General features: G+C 39.5%; 1 protein-coding gene across 1 annotated transcript in view; it reads right to left on the bottom strand.

The window, feature by feature from the left end:
- Positions 1-16,822, bottom strand: part of OVCH1 (ovochymase 1) — a gene marked incomplete at both ends in the record, with an annotated part of 88,751 nt that overhangs the window by 51,218 nt on the left and 20,711 nt on the right. Inside the window, 6 exons of the mRNA XM_079714963.1 lie at positions 1,245-1,399; positions 4,971-5,166; positions 5,595-5,667; positions 12,392-12,572; positions 13,661-13,735; positions 15,485-15,637. Coding sequence (XP_079571089.1) covers positions 1,245-1,399; positions 4,971-5,166; positions 5,595-5,667; positions 12,392-12,572; positions 13,661-13,735; positions 15,485-15,637 — 833 coding nt within the window. The remainder of the gene's footprint in view (positions 1-1,244; positions 1,400-4,970; positions 5,167-5,594; positions 5,668-12,391; positions 12,573-13,660; positions 13,736-15,484; positions 15,638-16,822) is intronic.

Here is a 16,822-nt window from a genome sequence, read left to right as displayed (position 1 = left end):
CCTCCTCACATTTCTACCAGTGATATTTGTACTTTCTGAGCAGACTGTTGCCCTTGAATCCTCCACTCAGAGTCTGCTTCTGAAGAATGCAAATTACAATATGCAACATAAAACAGAATTTGGGTAGTGCTTGACACAAGGAAAGGGTTTAACTACACTGAATTTATATTCAGTGTTAAGAGGGGACCTCCTTCCTTCTCTCCTCATTTTTTCCAATGGAAAGACTTCTATCCAGATTAAAGCCCAGTTTTCTCCCCATAGAGGTGGTATCCATTGGTTTCTGTTTCTTCGTGGCCAGGGGGGTGGGGGGAGCATTTGGGGGGGGCAGGGGAGGACTATCAAAAAGCTGCAACTCAAGGTTCATTCTTTCTTCCCTCTCTACTCTAGACCAATATGAAATGATACAACAATCTGGAGAAGTGTATCTGCTCTACAGACCCCAACTTTCCCTTAGGCAGGCTGCCTCAAGTCCAGACTAGGTGTTCAAGGTGGGCTGCTTAGTGTTGGAAACACTTTTTGGTTGCATACCTAAGGCATATTCCTCAGTCGGCTTTGTGGATATTAAAGCTGGTGTTCTGTAATCCTTTTGCCCGTATCCTGTCTTTTTCTTAGTTGATTCTGAACTTGCTAATAGCATGCTTGCCCAGCTGACATGTGAATACATCTGCACAGCTTCGTGCCTCTAGTATATCACTAAAATTAAACTACTGCTTTGTGATTTGTTTTCCGCTGCATACGAAAACCATTTTTTCAAAGGTTCTCATTTTCTTCATGATTATCTTATTTTATTCTGTGGTAGAAAATTAGGTGCGAGTACCCAGGAGTTTAGTAATAATTTGAAACAATAAAACTCTTAAGGCATAAGTAGGATACACTAATTTATAATCCGTATTTGCTCGTTCTCCTTTTACCAAAGCTTTAAGTATATCTGAACCTGTCTTCCCACCTGCAGACCAGTTCAGTGGTGCTGCCCTCTCCTACCTTCTCATGGGCTCCTCTGTGTACCCTCTGCCCCTCTGACTGATGGCTGCTTCTGTCTCCTCTCTGCCATCTCAGCAAGTTTGAACTAAATATTTCACTCTTCCTGTTGTCCTACTGGCTTTCGAGTAGGGGTGTGGCATGATGCTGCAGGCACAGGCCAAGGTGCTTGTCTGTGGCTTTGAGAGTAGATTCTTCCTGTCTAAGGAGAATCTCCAACAGATGACAGCTTCCTATCTTCCTCTGCAAAATTAGAATCCTCTCACCTGACCCACATCTTTCCCTCCAGATGCTGCAAAGCCAGCACAGATCATCTTCTCTGTAATCCCTCCTGGATGGGCAGAATAGTAAGTGTGTTCGCAGACCTCTCGTTCCAACACGAGCACTTGAATCTGCTGTAAGCGACTCGCTAGGCCACCATCTAAGAAATAGAGTCAGAGAGACAGCTTGATAATGAAGTAAGCAACAAGTGGTGTTAGAGAAATAGATTTAAGTTCAGACTTGCTCTACACCGACACAGCTGCCATCATCCGGTTTTGCCTAAGCTGATGCAGAATTCTGAATCCAAACACAGTGTTTTGTGCAGGACATCTTTATTTCCAGATGTGACATCTTGGTGAAGAAAATCCATTGGCAGGAGAAACAAGATCAGAAACACTTTTTTTCTAGCTTAATTCTGATTTAAATGTTAGTGTTTCAAATATTGCTGTTAAGAATTCAGAAAGAGAAATTCAGTAAGATATGAATTGGTATCACAGATAATTTATATTATAAATATATATGTTTATATATTTTTACAGGTACAGTTGACCCTTGAACAACACAGGTTTGAACTGCACCGGTCCACTTATACTCAGATATTTTTCAATAGTAAATACTGCAGTACTACACGGTTTGTGGTATGTAGGGCTGACTATAAATGACACTTGAATTAACCCCCGCATTGTTCAAAGGTCAACTGTAAATATTTTACGTAAACATATATTATAACTACGTAACAATAATATATTTATATGATTTCCAGTTGTAACAGGGAAGAGCCAAATCAGACTACATGTTGGATCTGTTTCTTTTTCTTTAACCTTTGCTTTCCGCAGCTTTTGTTCACTGAAAGGATACTGTCTGTACGTAATGGCCTGCCTCAGGGAACCCTGCCCCTCTGCCTGGATGTTAAAACAAAGCGCCTTTGCTCAGGGGAGCATCCGGACCCTGCCCACCTGTGGATGGCTGCAAGAAAGAAGAAATTAACACATCCCCTCCCCGAGGCTGGCTATTCCAGGTGATATTTGCAAAACTTATGGCCATTTTACTTTACTTCCTCATCTCCTCCCCCTCTCTGTGCTATAAAAGAAACTGGCATCCAAACCCCATAAGATGGTTTTTCAGAGACACTAGTCTGCCGTCTTCTTGGTCTGCGGGCTTTTCGAATAAAGTCTTATTCCTTGCCTCAATGCCTCGTCTCTGATTCGTTGGACTGTCATGTGGCGAGCAGAGTGAGCTTGGACTCGGTAGCGCTCATATAAAACAAAACCATATTTCTCTTGTTCCTTTACTATCACTGAGGCCTAATCTCAACTCTAATTTAAGATGACACTGATGATGAACACTAAAGAATTTCTTCTCCCGCCTTGCCCTCAGGTAGGTCTATGTTAACACGTGTTCTGTGTGACTTATTCTATCACTTTAGATTTATGACTAATTAAAAAAAGGTAAGTTCAGTATTTGATAGCCCTATAACTTTTTGAAAAAAATTAATAAAAATTACTTTACATTTATGTAAATAGTATCTTATATTTTATTTATATTTACATTTATGTAAATAGTTCCTTAATATATTATATTTTAAAGCTTTTTACCCTAAGCTATTAATACTCACAGCAACACTGTGAGGTGGGCTGTCACACTAATCTCACACATGAAAAAGCCAGAGCTCTGAAGATTTAATCACACAGCACCTATGGGACAGAACTAGAACCTAGCCAAGGTCCGACTCTAAATCTTATTTTTTTTAATGTAGTAATTTAATACATAGATAATTTAATGTATTTAAAATTCTCTTTTCAGGGACCATCCCTAACAACGTTGCTTATTATCATGTCTCAGAATTGAGAACTTGTTTTCTCTCTGAGACTAAAAGACTGAATTCACCTTTTATAAAACTGTAACCACCTCCGTCGTCTGGTGGTCATGGAATTGGTGAAGGTTGAAGATGTTAAAGAACAGGCACATTTATTCAAGGGCTTTGAGGCCAGTCAGTCAATAAAAATTTACTGAGTGTTTCCTCTATGCTAGGTAGACGCTGAGTCCTGGGGAGAGAGCAGTAAATTAGGCAGAGATCTGCCCTCAAGAGGCTCCCGGTCTCAGGGGTGGGATGTAGAACATGATTCCGTAAAATATGTCAAGTCCGTTTATGTGCAAGGAGATGATAAAACCAGGTAGTGCAGAGAGTGAAGGAAGGACGGTCCTGCTGAAAGAAAGGGGTCTGAGAAGATTTGAGTTGAGGATGGAGTAGTGAGGAGGGGCTGTGAGAAGACTGGAATAGGAGTGCTCTGGGGCCAAGGAAACAAAGCACAGAGCTTGAGAAAGAAAGAAGACACAGGTCAGCCAACAAGGGGACAAAGGAGGAACTGAGGCTGGAGAAGTATGGGGAGGTCCAGTGCAGAGCCTTCAATGCTGGGCTAGGAGTTCAGATTGTATTCCAAATGTAACAAATAAGCCATTCAAGGTTTATCAGCTGAGCCACACTGATTTTAAATCCCACTTTTGATATTTATTAGCCATGGGATTTTAGCAAATTACTTAGACTGCAGGGCCATAATCTCCTCATTTGCAGAATGGGAGGATAAAATCTCCTCATATGGTGGTTGTGAAGAATTTAGAAAAATGCAATTTGGCTGCAGGTAGCACAGTAAGCTGAGAACATGAATACTGTGTGAGGTCAAAGATATCTCACCTCCTTCAAGCTCACAGACTTTACCATTATTTTTTTAAATTGAAGTATATTTAATTTATGATGTTGTGTTAGTTCCTGGTGTATAGCAAAGTGATTCAGTTTTATATATATATATATGTATATATTCATTATAGTTTATATATAAACTATATATAGTTTATATATAAACTTTTCCATTATAGTTTATTACAAGATATTGAATTTAGTTCCCTGTGCTATACAGTAGGACCTTGTTTATCTATTTTATATATAGTAATGTATATATGTTAATCCCAAACTCTTAATTTATCCCTCCCCGCCCCCTTTACCCTTTGGTAACCATAAGTTTGTCTTCTACATCTGCAAGCTCACAGACTTTAAATGACATATGAACAGAAGGAAAATATAAAAGAAAATAACTTTATACAGTGAAAAGAAGCAGGACACAAACATCAACCCATTCAGATCTTTCAGTATTTCACTATGGCTTTAAGAACTCTAGAATCTAGCCCAGGGGTCATCAAACCCCAGCCAACAGGCCAATTTCATGCCAGGCCCTAACTGAAGCCTATTTATTACATCCCCAAGCCTATTTATTACAATCCATGAACTAATTATGATTTGTACATTTTTAAATGGTTGAAAAGAAAATCCAAAAACGAATAACATTTTGTGACAAGATTATTGTATAAAATTTAAGATTCATGGACAAGTTCTGTTGGAATACAGCCACATCCATTCTATAACATATTGTCCATGGCTGCTTTGTGCTACAACGGCAGATTTGAATAGCTGTGACAGAGACCACATGGCTTACAAGGCATAAAATACTTCTATCTGGCCTTTCACAGATCTAGCCTACCTATGATTAAGTCACCCTGATGGAAAAATATAAAACAGCTCATTCTGTAATTTGATGAGCTTTACAGCTACATAGAACATGGTTTCGATCTTTCAGAAGGAAGAAGGGCTAAAGCAGATACTACTTGATATCATGTCCATGACACATTCTCAAAACTCTCAACCAGCAGTGATGTTTACGCAAAAGTAAAATGTTTACCTTCACCAACGCTTCCCCATCCAGTCACAACACAGATCTCAGAGGAAAACAGAGGCTCTGTGCTGTGTGGGAGGCACACTTGTCTCACCACTGAGTTGAACTCCAGAGCAGAGCTCAGCTGTATTAGGGCGATGTCAGAGTCAAGGGTCAGTCTGTCAAAGTCTTCGTGCACCACGATGTGTTTGGCCCTTCTCACCTGTATTGTTAGCAAGCAAGAGATTACAAGGCAAAGTCAATGAGTTGAACAACTTCCTTGTATACTGGTCCAAAATAATCTTAAATCTCTGCATTTCCACATGTCAGTAATGAAGATGACTTTGTACTAAATTAAAAAGGGCAATTTCTGTTAATAATTTGCAGGAGTCCATGCACTGCTTTCTGAGGACTGGTGGTCCTGGAAAAACCAGACTATGGTGGACCTCTGTACATGGACCTGAATTTGCACTTCCTGACTCACCTCACCTAATTTTCAGATTAAATGTGATCTCAAATGGTATCTTTAAATGTTGGTGTAAATGATAAGTATATGAGGGCATTAGGGGATTAATAACTACATATTTTAGCTAAATGTATTCCCTGGCATGTGACAGTTTAGGCAGAATAACCATTAAAAACATTTCTCACCTGCTCAGTTGGTTCCTTCAAGGTTCTGTCATGGTCTCCAGCAACAATGGTCCACAAGAACGGATTATTTTTCCTGGAGAGAGGAGAACAACAAAAGTTTGACATGAAGACACATTTTTCACCATTTGGTCTAACCCCATCTGGCCCTACCAACATGCACTGTTCAGTTCAGTCAGGGGCCACCCACTACCCTATCTGGCACCTTTGTGTAACCAGCAATGCTACACTCTGCCTCCTGACATACCTGAGGACAAGTTCCTAATTGTGTATCTTGCCCCCTTCTTTTGGCCATAAAATGTCTTTGGAGCCCTTATCAAATATCACCAAAGACTATTTGTAAGTTAAGAAGGAAAAAAGAAACATTAGAGCTTATTTTAATTTCATAGTGACATTAGGAATGCATGAAAAAAATTACTTTCATAATGAGGTAGATTCTGGTCCATGTTTTACTGTTAAAAGTATCCAAACATTATATTACAGGAACCAGAATTGATGAAACTCAGGTTAAAAAAGAATTTGTCCATTCAAAAATAGGTAAAATTCACGTATAGTGTTAGAGATCAGGGCACTGATTCCTTTTAGAGGGGTGATTATTGGGAGAGGCTCGAGGGGGGCCCCTACTTTGTTTCTTGATCTGGGTGCTGGTTACATGGGTGTTTCCTTTGTGTAAACTCCTCTAACTGTACTAAAGATTTGCACATATTTGAAATACTTCAAAAAGATGTTTAAAAATTTAAATGTACATCGATTAATTTGCCACATCAAGATCTCCAGGGCTTCCCTGGTGGCACAGTGGTTAAGAATCCACCTGCCAATGCAGGGGACATGGGTTTGAGCCCTGGTCCAGGAAGATCCCACATGCCGCGGAGCAACAAAGCCTGTGCTCCACAACTACTGAGCCTGCGCTCTAGAGCCCGTGAGCCACAACTGCTGAAGCCCACGTACCTAGAGCCTGTGCTCCACAACAAGAGAAGCCACCGCAATGAGAAGCTCGCGTGCTGCAATGAAAAGTAGCCCCTGCTTGCCGCAACTAGAGAAAGCCTGCGTGCAGCAATGAAGACCCAATGCAGCCAAAAATAAATAAATAAAATTTAAAAAAAGATCTCCAGTTGAAAAAATATCCAAGTAAAGAGTCTCTCCATTGCCAGAAGTACACTGTAACTTCAGCTTGGAGATTAATTTTTCATTTTTCAAAACTGTTTCTTCAGTAAAATTTATTGAAATTATTTTTCAATATACTTTATTCAAAGGAGATGTTTCTTAATACACATAGGCATCTTCTCTCTAGTCATAACCATGCTCATTTCAATTTCTTGCATGATGAGTCTGACTCATTCATGTGTTTCAATGTGCCTTTATTAAGGGAACTAACTTAGGTAAAGTGCCTGTCAAGTACTCTACAGATGGTAAAGACTCCATAATGGTAGCCATTTATTATTATCATTGTTATTATCTGTCATGCACTCTAATGGGAGGATCAACTTTATTTTCAAAGTCACCCTCTAGATCATTACTTGGTAGTAAACTAACTTATTTCTTAAAGCTGTTACCAAGCTGTTGTCCTAGAATCATACCCCTGCCCTTCCCTTGAAAGGAAACAAATTGCTCTTATCTAAGTCTCAGGAGGAAGCTGCAAAGAGAAAAACAAGAACTGGTTAGACCCAACTAGGCCCAAGATGGCGGAAGATTTGACTTCCAATAGACCTTGGACCTCATTATACACTCATTGTAATACAATAGCTAGATGATGTACCCACCAGTGCCATGACAGTTAATGGGTGCCATGACAACACTGGAAAAACCCATACAAGAACTGAAAAGGAGAGCTGCATCAGTTCCAGGTCCAAACCACACCCTTGTTCTCGGATAAGTCATGAATATTCCTCCCGCTCTTTCCAATTCCCTCCCTTTTACTTCAACCCTCCTATATATATGGTATCTCCATCAGAATTGGGTTAAGAAGTTGAATTTCGAACTAAATTACCACTTCTCCATTCTTCTGTCATTGAACAAAGCTTCTGCTGTCCCAGTCTCAGCATTGGTTTCATGATTGGCTGTGTGAATCCAAGTGGAAAAAGAACCTCCCTGGCTGAGACAAGGGGTGTCCCGGCATGTGTCCAGGTGACCAATTTGGTGACAAATTCATTCTAACTTTTTATTTATTTATTTATTTATTTATTTATTTATCTTTGGCTGTGTTGGGTCTTCGTTTCTGTGCGTGGGCTTTCTCTAGTTGTGGCAAGTGGGGGCCACTCTTCATCACGGTGCGCGGGCCTCTCACTATCGCGGCCTCTCCCGTTGCGGAGCACAAGCTCCAGACGCGCAGGCTCAGTAGTTGTGGCTCACGGGCCTAGTTGCTCCGTGGCATGCGGGATCCTCCCGGACCAGGGCTCGAACCCGTGTCCCCTGCACTGGCAGGCAGACTCCCAACCACTGCGCCACCAGGGAAGCCCCATTCTACCTTTTTTATACAGAGACTAGTGTCCACAATACAAAGAAATAATAAACATCATGGTAGAGTTGATAATGTAGCTCACAATCTCTAGTGAAGAAATTGTGCACAGTCATCAAATATCCTTTTATTTGGTAGAGAACACTGTAAAAAGCATATGACAACACAACGTACACTTTATAAAGCAACAAAGCCTGAGATTTCTCCAATATGGGACAATAGCTGAAGGTATCAATTTATGAATTTCTCTAGCCTTTCCTCCCACTTGCCCATGATCAACGTTCATTTCTTGTATCCTTATGGTCTTATCCCCAATGCAACAATGGGACATGTATCACTTACTGCAACAGGAGAAGAAAGAGTAACTGTTAAATTACAGAAAGGGGCTGAAATTGAAAAAAATGCTGATTTAGGTTTGAGACAGAAAGATTCCAACGCACAATTGCAAAGTGCGTTTAGTGCCCTAAAGTAAGTTAAAAATCCCACATGAGCACGAAGACCAGAGTGGAGTCAGCAAAAAAGGAGCACACCAGGTTTTTCCTAAGGATAGAACAACATTACCCAGGAACTTGTTAGAAATACAGATTGTCCGGGCCCACACCAGACATTAAGTCAGAAACCCTCCAGGTAATTCTGATGTTTGCTAAAGTTTGAGAACTAATACTAAGTGTAACCAGTGCCAGGGACAGTAGTATATGGGAGGTGATACAGTGTTGCTGTCAGTCGTCCTTATGGTCTTTGGAGCACTACCCATCAATGCCAGCCAGCCTGGCACCTGGTGACCTTCAGCAAAAATGATGTCTATCTCAGCTCCCAGATTTTGCACACTTCCTCAACTGGCTCATCCCACATGGCAAACCTGCCTTCTTAGTGGATTTGGATACTCAGAAGCCCCCTTCTATGGAGGATGGAGCCCTGGATGTCTATAAGATTGATGAAAATGAGGCAGGGAGAAGCAAGTCCTTGAAGGAATCAGCTGAAGAGTTCCCTAAAGGCAAGGCATGAATGGAACATACTACCTCTGTTATACCAGCATATCAAACACTTCTGGGGTAAAGATCTATATAGTTCAAGCTTCAGAAAGATATTTTTCTGGTCAAGTAAGTTAGGCAACTATGAAAAGTTAAAGAAAAAATGAGGTGCACAGACATTTTTCATATCAGTATAAATACAAGGCACAATGTTTTGTGCAAAAAAATATAAAATACTACAAAATACATTTAATGTGCATAAACATTAATGGAAAATCAGATAATTAAAACATTCTTAATATTGATTACTTCCAGAGAGGCGGAATGGATTAGTGAAATGGAGAAGGTAGTTTAGATTTTACCTGATAACTTTATTTAACTGCCTTTTAAAACAAACATTATTACTATTTTAATAAAATTTTACAAAGAAACCAAGAAGGTTCACTAATGATATTGGACACAAGTTCTTTTTGTGGTTAACTTAAATGGTTCACAAACATTTTTAGCTGACTCTGTTTATTAATCTCAATTGACTCATCAAGTTGAATATTCTACCTTGTGAAGAATGGTTTGCTGTGGTCTATATCTTGCTGCAAGGAGTCATGGTCCATGACATAAATTCAGGAACAGACTAAACTATCTGACAAAGGAGTCTGCCAAAGCTTCTTCTGTGCCTCTGGTATCAATACTAATAGCTGTTTTCTCCAATGCATTAATTTTCACTAATTAGTCAGCTATAACTGAAGCTTTTCCATGGTACATAAAAATGCACTTTGATAGAATTCTTATAAAATGACTTCTCCAAGGGCAGGAGGTGCTAGAATGAACCATGTGGTATTGGATTGAGTTGGAAATATTTGCATGAACTCATGTTTACTTTAATATAGGTACAGATAGATAAATATGTTTATATAAGTGAGTTAGTATGCATATTTACATTTTCTAGCTCTTTCAGCTAAGAGGGCCTAGAAACAATAATACCCTAGTGGCAAGCAGGGTGCTCAGCACCCAGATCTTGACTTCTCATGCCATTCTCCAATAAAATGAACCAGAGCTCACGGGAGAAATGGCTGATTCTAGGACTGAGAGGGGAATACATAAGATGAACCTGGAACATCCTGTAGTGTCACAAAGGATGGGGGCATATCAAAAATACAAGAAGCCACTCAAAGAACTCACAGTAGTCAAAGCTGGAACAATTTGAGCAACAAAATAAATATACGGTATTTATAAAAATAAATATTTTCAAGTCCGCACTGGTATAAATACATGATCTAATAAATGAAAGGAAGAGAAGAGGTAAATCTCCCATACAGAAGAATTTCAAATAACTTTTGTAGGAAACTCTGTGCTCAAGAAGGTGGAGCTTAATGCCCAACTGTTTGAGTGTGGGCTACCCTTAGCCACTTGCTTCCAAAGAGTAGGTAAGAATGGGGGGAAGATGTAATTTTACAGTGGAGACACCTGGCAAACACTGCCTGGGCCAGTGATGGATGTTAATGTCATCAATGAGAAGTCATGTTGACAGCTTGTACCCTTGATATGATGTGATAAGAAGAGCATGTTGCCTCTGTGTTCCTCCTCCCCCAAATCCAAAATCCCAGTAAAACCATGAGAAAAACATCAGACGAACTCAAACTGAGGTACAGTCTACAAAATACCAGATGAGTACTCCTAAATACTGTCCAGGTCATCAAAAACAAGGAAAGTCAGTGAGACTCAGAGCCAAGAGGAGGCAAAGGAGACAGGACAACTAAATGCACCTTGGTGTCCTGAATGGCAGAGGCAACAGCAACTACACAGACCTTGAGAAAGGAACAAGCACAGCATGTTTGAGGAAGGGGGTGAGTCCACTGGGGACAAGCAGGGGAGGGGTCAAGATGGAGTCAGGGACAGGGAAGGGTTCTGGACCTTGGCTGTACATTGGAATCATCTGGAGAGTATTTATTTATTTATTTTGAAATATAGTTGATTTACAATGTTGTGTAAATTTCTGCTGTACAGAAAAGTGATTCAGTTATATATATATATATATATATATATATATATATATATACACACATTCTTTTTTTTTTTTTTTTTTTTTTTGTGGTACGTGGGCCTCTCACTGTTGTGGTCTCTCCCGTTGCAGAGCACAGGCTCCGGACACGCAGGCTCAGCAGCCATGGCTCACGGGCCTAGCCGCTCCACGCCATGTGGGATCTTCCTGGACCAGGGCACGAACCCGCGTCCCCTGCATCGGCAGGCGGACTCCCAACCACTGCGCCACCAGGGAAGCCATATACATTCTTTTTTAAAATATTCTTTTCCATTATGATTTATCATAGGATATTGAATATAGTTCTCTCTGCTATACGGTAGGACCTTGTTTATCCTTGGGAGTATTTACAGTATATACAGTGTCCAGAACCAACCCACAAGTGATTGCCTTAACTAGTCTGGACTGAAAATGAATTAATTACAGTTACACACATCCACATGATTTAATCTGTATATGTTATAAAGATAAAAGCAAATCACAGAAGAATATAAACTATAGTTCTTTTACATTAATATCAAAACCAGAAAAACAAGGCGATATACTGGTTTTAGGGATTCATAGATGTTAAAACCAAAAACAAACAAACAAAAAAAAGCAAAGGAATTATGAACACAAAATTTAGCATAGTGTTTACCTCTTTGGGAGGGGCACTAAGGAGTTTTGAAAGGAAAGTGTAAAGATCCTTCTTACGCTAGGTAGTAGGGACACAAATATACATTTACTAACTATTCTTTAGATTACATATGTATATTAATGTACAGTTTTTCATATCATGGCGTAGTTTACAATTTAAAAACACTGAAAGTTCAGTGATCAAGGTGTGGATTATCCTACTGTGCTCTCCACTGTCGTGAACCACACTTTAAAAGGAACAACACTAAACCAATCCAGGGTAAGGTGCATTGCACGGTGAGGCCTCTGGAATTACAAACAATAGAACAATGAGCATTTAGCTTAAGGATTAAGTTAAGGGCAATGTGAGAGGGCTCTTGAAGCATAGGAAGGGCTGTTATGTGAAAAAAGAAAGAGATTGAGTTCTTGTTTTCTGGAACTGCAGTAAATTTAGATCAATAAATTTCTGCTACAGAGAAGCAGACTTGGGCTTAACATAATCAGAGATCCCTATAAATGGGATGAACAATTTCAAGATTTGATTTGCTTTTTCCTCACTGACGTTGTTTAAATAGAGGCTAGGTGGACCCGGGGCAGAAACACTGAAAGGAAGATTCATGCTTTAGAATTAGTCTGAATGATTTTAGAAGTTAGACAATTATATTTATGTCCTAGGTATGGTACATAAATACATTAGTAAAATATCATCAGTCTCACTCACGATTGCACACAATGGGCTGCAGTCAGAATCCAAGTAGAGCTGATGATGGCACCTCCACACTGGTGATTGCCTAGAAACCTCAAACCCACCTGCCATGGCCAGCAGTGGGGGCAGGCTTCTTCCCCTCCTGCAATTCTCCTGGAAAGCCACTGGGGACTAAATGGAGGGATGCCACAGACACCTACAGCAAAGGAGATCAAACTAATGACCCATCCAACTGAAATAATTAAGAACACACTCTTCCCCCAATGTCTTGCCATAGCCAACAGTAGTAATTCCCAAATACCAGATGAGTTTCATGAAGATATAGATTCCTAAGACCCATCTCTGTAGAATCTGATTTTAAAAGCTTGCCTAGGTGACTCTGCTAAGCAATCAGGTTTTTAGGTACTGGCCTAAAAAATTGTGTTTATTCATTCATTTAATAAATATTTATTTAGTGTTTGGTGTTGCCAGGCACTGTTCTAGACATTGGTGACATATCAATGAACAGCATACTGTAGGCAAAAATCCTGGCCCTCATGGAACTTACATTGTAGTAGGAAAATTCTATTTGTTAGCAAAGGATACAAGGTTCTTTATTATACATCCTGTTTAATCTCTCTTTCTCATTGTATAAAACCATTTACCAATCCCCAAACATACCAAATTGTCTCAGACATCAAAATGCTGTTCTCTTGTCTGGAATACTGCTGTGACTCAGATCAAGAACTATCTTCTCCATGAAGTCTTCTCTGACTCCCTCGTAAGAGGCAGACAATTTCCCCTCTTTATAGCTCCCTGTGCAACTTTCTATTGATATTAAAACCCATCAACTAGAACATATGAAATACATGCATACAGAGCAATGAAAGTTCATAATATTTAACCAGACACTTAAGATTATAACGAAGTTAAAAGTTGCAAGTGTGTTAAAAAAAATGAAAACAAAAAAGTTTTGTTTTCACCCTTTGCCCCCAAATGCAAAATCATATTAAACACAGAATTTAGGAAGATATTTTAAACATTAAGTTTGCATAGGAATAAATGAGGACAAGGATTGCTCTCTGTACCTCTTTTTTCCTGTTATAAAGCTTATTTCTTCTTCCCTCTATTTATGTCTATACTCAAACCCAAACAGGGTTCTGGAAATTTCATGGGCTTAAATATAAAACTCATTCTTGCTCACTGTGAAGCTATATCAATGCAAGATGAGGCTTCTGTAAAGAGATACCTAGTTAAAGAAGAAAGGAAATTAAACAGATAAGAATCACATGGTCATCAACTCACCATATGGAATATCTTTTGTAGAAGATACAGCATTGGTTTTGGAAGATGATGTTGATCCAATTTTGTTTAAAGAGTCTGCAGAGGAAAAAAATATTAATTGAAAATACTTAGAGTAGCCTATAGTAGCTGACCCTACTTGCTTACACTGGTCAATCATAGAACCACTCTTAAGTTGATCTAACTACTACTATCTTTCAAATGTTAAATGCCAGATCCCATACATGTGATTTGGTCGTATATCTCTTAATATCCCTGTTGTACCCTTTTAAGCATTTCTTCCTTCCTTCCTTGGCTCCATTGAAATTACTCCCTTGGTTTTTAAAAAATATATCTGTGGTCATCTTTTCCCAATCTCAGTCTTTATTTCAGGATCCTATTCTTCATTCTGAAAGATATTCCATGAAAGTACTGTTCATAGCCCTATTTTTATTCATTTACATATATATGACTTCCAAATGTCCGTCTTTGATATAAATCTCCTTCCTGAAATCTGGATCTAGGACTGCTAGATCTAGGACTAATTCTAGGACTGCTGGATACCTCCATCTGAATCTCCCACAAGCTCATAAAAATCCACATATCTCAAATGGAATCAATTGATTTTAATAGTCAAGATGGTCTTGTTATGTTTCTCTGTATCATTTAATGACTCTACCATCCATGCAGCCACTCAAGCTAGAATCCTGGAAAGCATGCTGGAATTTTTCTTCTTCATATATCTCCTTCCCCACAACATAACTAATCAAGCAATGTCAGAATAAATTCTTACCATGATTTCCTCACTACTCTCCTTGTGAGTGAGTTCACCCCTAACCTCTAATGCCATCTTCTACTTTACCACTAAGGTTTGAATTCTGGCTCCACCTCTTGTCAGCTATGTACCTTTGGGAAAGTTATTGAACTCCTAAGCCTCTGTTCCCTCATCTGTGAGAAGGGGAACAGTATACAAAACCTCTTAGGTTTGTACTGAGGAATAAATGTAATAATACACGTGAAATGCTTAGTCCATACCTGGTACAGGGTGAGTAATCAATAAATGTTAACTAGATATGCTGTCACTGTGGTACTTAACATTTAATGTCCTGTGTCCATCATGATCTAACTCTCGCCATTTTTATCATTCCCTCCAAAACTCCAACAACGTTGAGGTATTTGTAGTTTTTTGTACAACATCCATTCTCTTTCACATTAGGGTCTCTGCATATGATATTCCTTTTGTCTGAGTAAAGGCTACTTTATTTTCTAGAATGACTAGAATCATACTAATCCTTCAAAGCCAATCTCATTTCTGAGTTACACTCTCAAATCTGAATTATCTACTTTTCATATAAGGTGCCTTGAATCTTTTTTGATCATCTAGTGGACATAGTTTCTTGGCATCATCTGAAGTACTTCTTCTTCTTCTTTTTTTTTTTTTTTTTTTTTGCAGTATGCGGGCCTCTCACTGCTGTGGCCTCTCCTGTTGCAGAGCACAGGCTCCAGACGCGCAGGCTCAGTGGCCATGGCTCATGGGCCCAGCCGCCCCGCGGCATGTGGGATCTTCCCGGACCAGGGCACGAACCCGCGTCCCCTGAATCGGCAGGTGGACTCTCTACCACTGTGCCACCAGGGAAGCCCTGAAGTACTTCTTAAAGCACAGGTTCCAGGGCCCCATTCCACATCTACAGAATCAAAATCTTTGGGGGTGGGCCCAGGAATCTGCATTTTAATTTTGCTACCTAGGTGATTCAAGCACCCTAAATTTAGGTAAACGTGGTTAAATTATCTTCCCTATAACCATTTTCATAAGCAAAATATCACAATCATACAAGTGTTTATACTCACCTGAGGGTAAAACACTGAATCCAGCCTTGAAGCGTTGGAAATTCTTTTCACCATCACTTTTAAAATGAATCACCATCATATTACCAGGACTGAATACCCGAGTAGGGTTCAAGATTTCACAAAGCTTGGCTGCAAAAATTTTAGGGGACTTTGCTTTATAGTTACAAAAAATTAAAAATCAGAAAACAGAGGTAACATCATCCAATTAACATCATCCAATTAATTTTCTTCCAAAAAGTTTTGTTTTCTCCAACTTTGCTTTGTACCCTTCCATTTCATGTGGGAATCAAACACTAGTTTCAAGATAACAATGTACTATAATTTTATCTTGCAGGAAAAACTCCATAGATAGGGCAAGAATATCTGACTTTTAGTATGCATAGAAACCTCAGTTCACTGTTAATTTATAGACAATGAGAAGAGGTGAATTAAAGAAAATCCCAGAGGCTTCCCTGGTGGCACAGTGGTTGGGAGTCCATCTGCCAATGCAGGGGATGCGGGTTCGTGCCCCGGTCCAGGAAGATCCCACATGCCGCGGAGCGGCTGGGCCCGTGAGCTATGGCCGCTGAGCCTGCACGTCGGGAGCCTGTGCTCCTCAACGGGAGAGGCCACAGCAGTGAGAGGCCTGTGTACTGCAAAAAAAAAAAAAAAAAAAAAAAAAAAAAAAAAAATCCCAAACTTGGTATTCCTCCTTCCAAACAGAGCATGGCTACACTTTATGTGATAGGTAACACATCTGAAATCTGCTTCACCTAAACCCCACTCTATATGGGTCCCGATCTGCTGCATCAGGGAACTGGGCTCCCTTCACCTGCCCTGACTATCCAAATAAACTATCTATATTCCTGGTTTCCAACCCACACTACACCTAGCTGAGGGACACATAGTAGGTGTTAAGGATGTGGCAACATGGCCAGAAGGGATAATTTTTCATACGCAGTAAATTGGTAGGTAAAAGCTGAAAGTATATTTGAAGATTTAGTTCAAAAATTAACTTTTAGGCCTCACGTAGAAATTATAGCTTTGAATAATCTTTTTTTGGTTAGTTTTCTTGTACATAAAAATGAATATTTCAGCAATTGAAGGGATTAATACAGAAAAAAAAGTTTAAAATTTTACCTTAAATCGCTGCCAAAAATTTACTCAGTGTTAACATGTTCTTTTTTCCCTGGGACCTCCTTTTCACCTTCCAAGTATTCTGAAACATTCTTCAAATTTTGCATGTTTCTATTAAAAACTTTACTGGTAAATCAGTTGAAGTGATAGATTTTTTTTTTTTTTTTTTTTTTTGTGGTACGCGGCCCTCTCACTGTTGTGGCCTCTCCCGTTGCAGATCAC

This window comes from Hyperoodon ampullatus, assembly GCF_949752795.1.
Source record: "Hyperoodon ampullatus genome assembly, chromosome: 11".
Lineage (NCBI taxonomy): Eukaryota > Metazoa > Chordata > Mammalia > Artiodactyla > Ziphiidae > Hyperoodon > Hyperoodon ampullatus.
The sequence above is the reverse complement of the archived record's forward strand: the minus strand, read 5'-3'. Positions and strand labels throughout refer to the sequence as shown.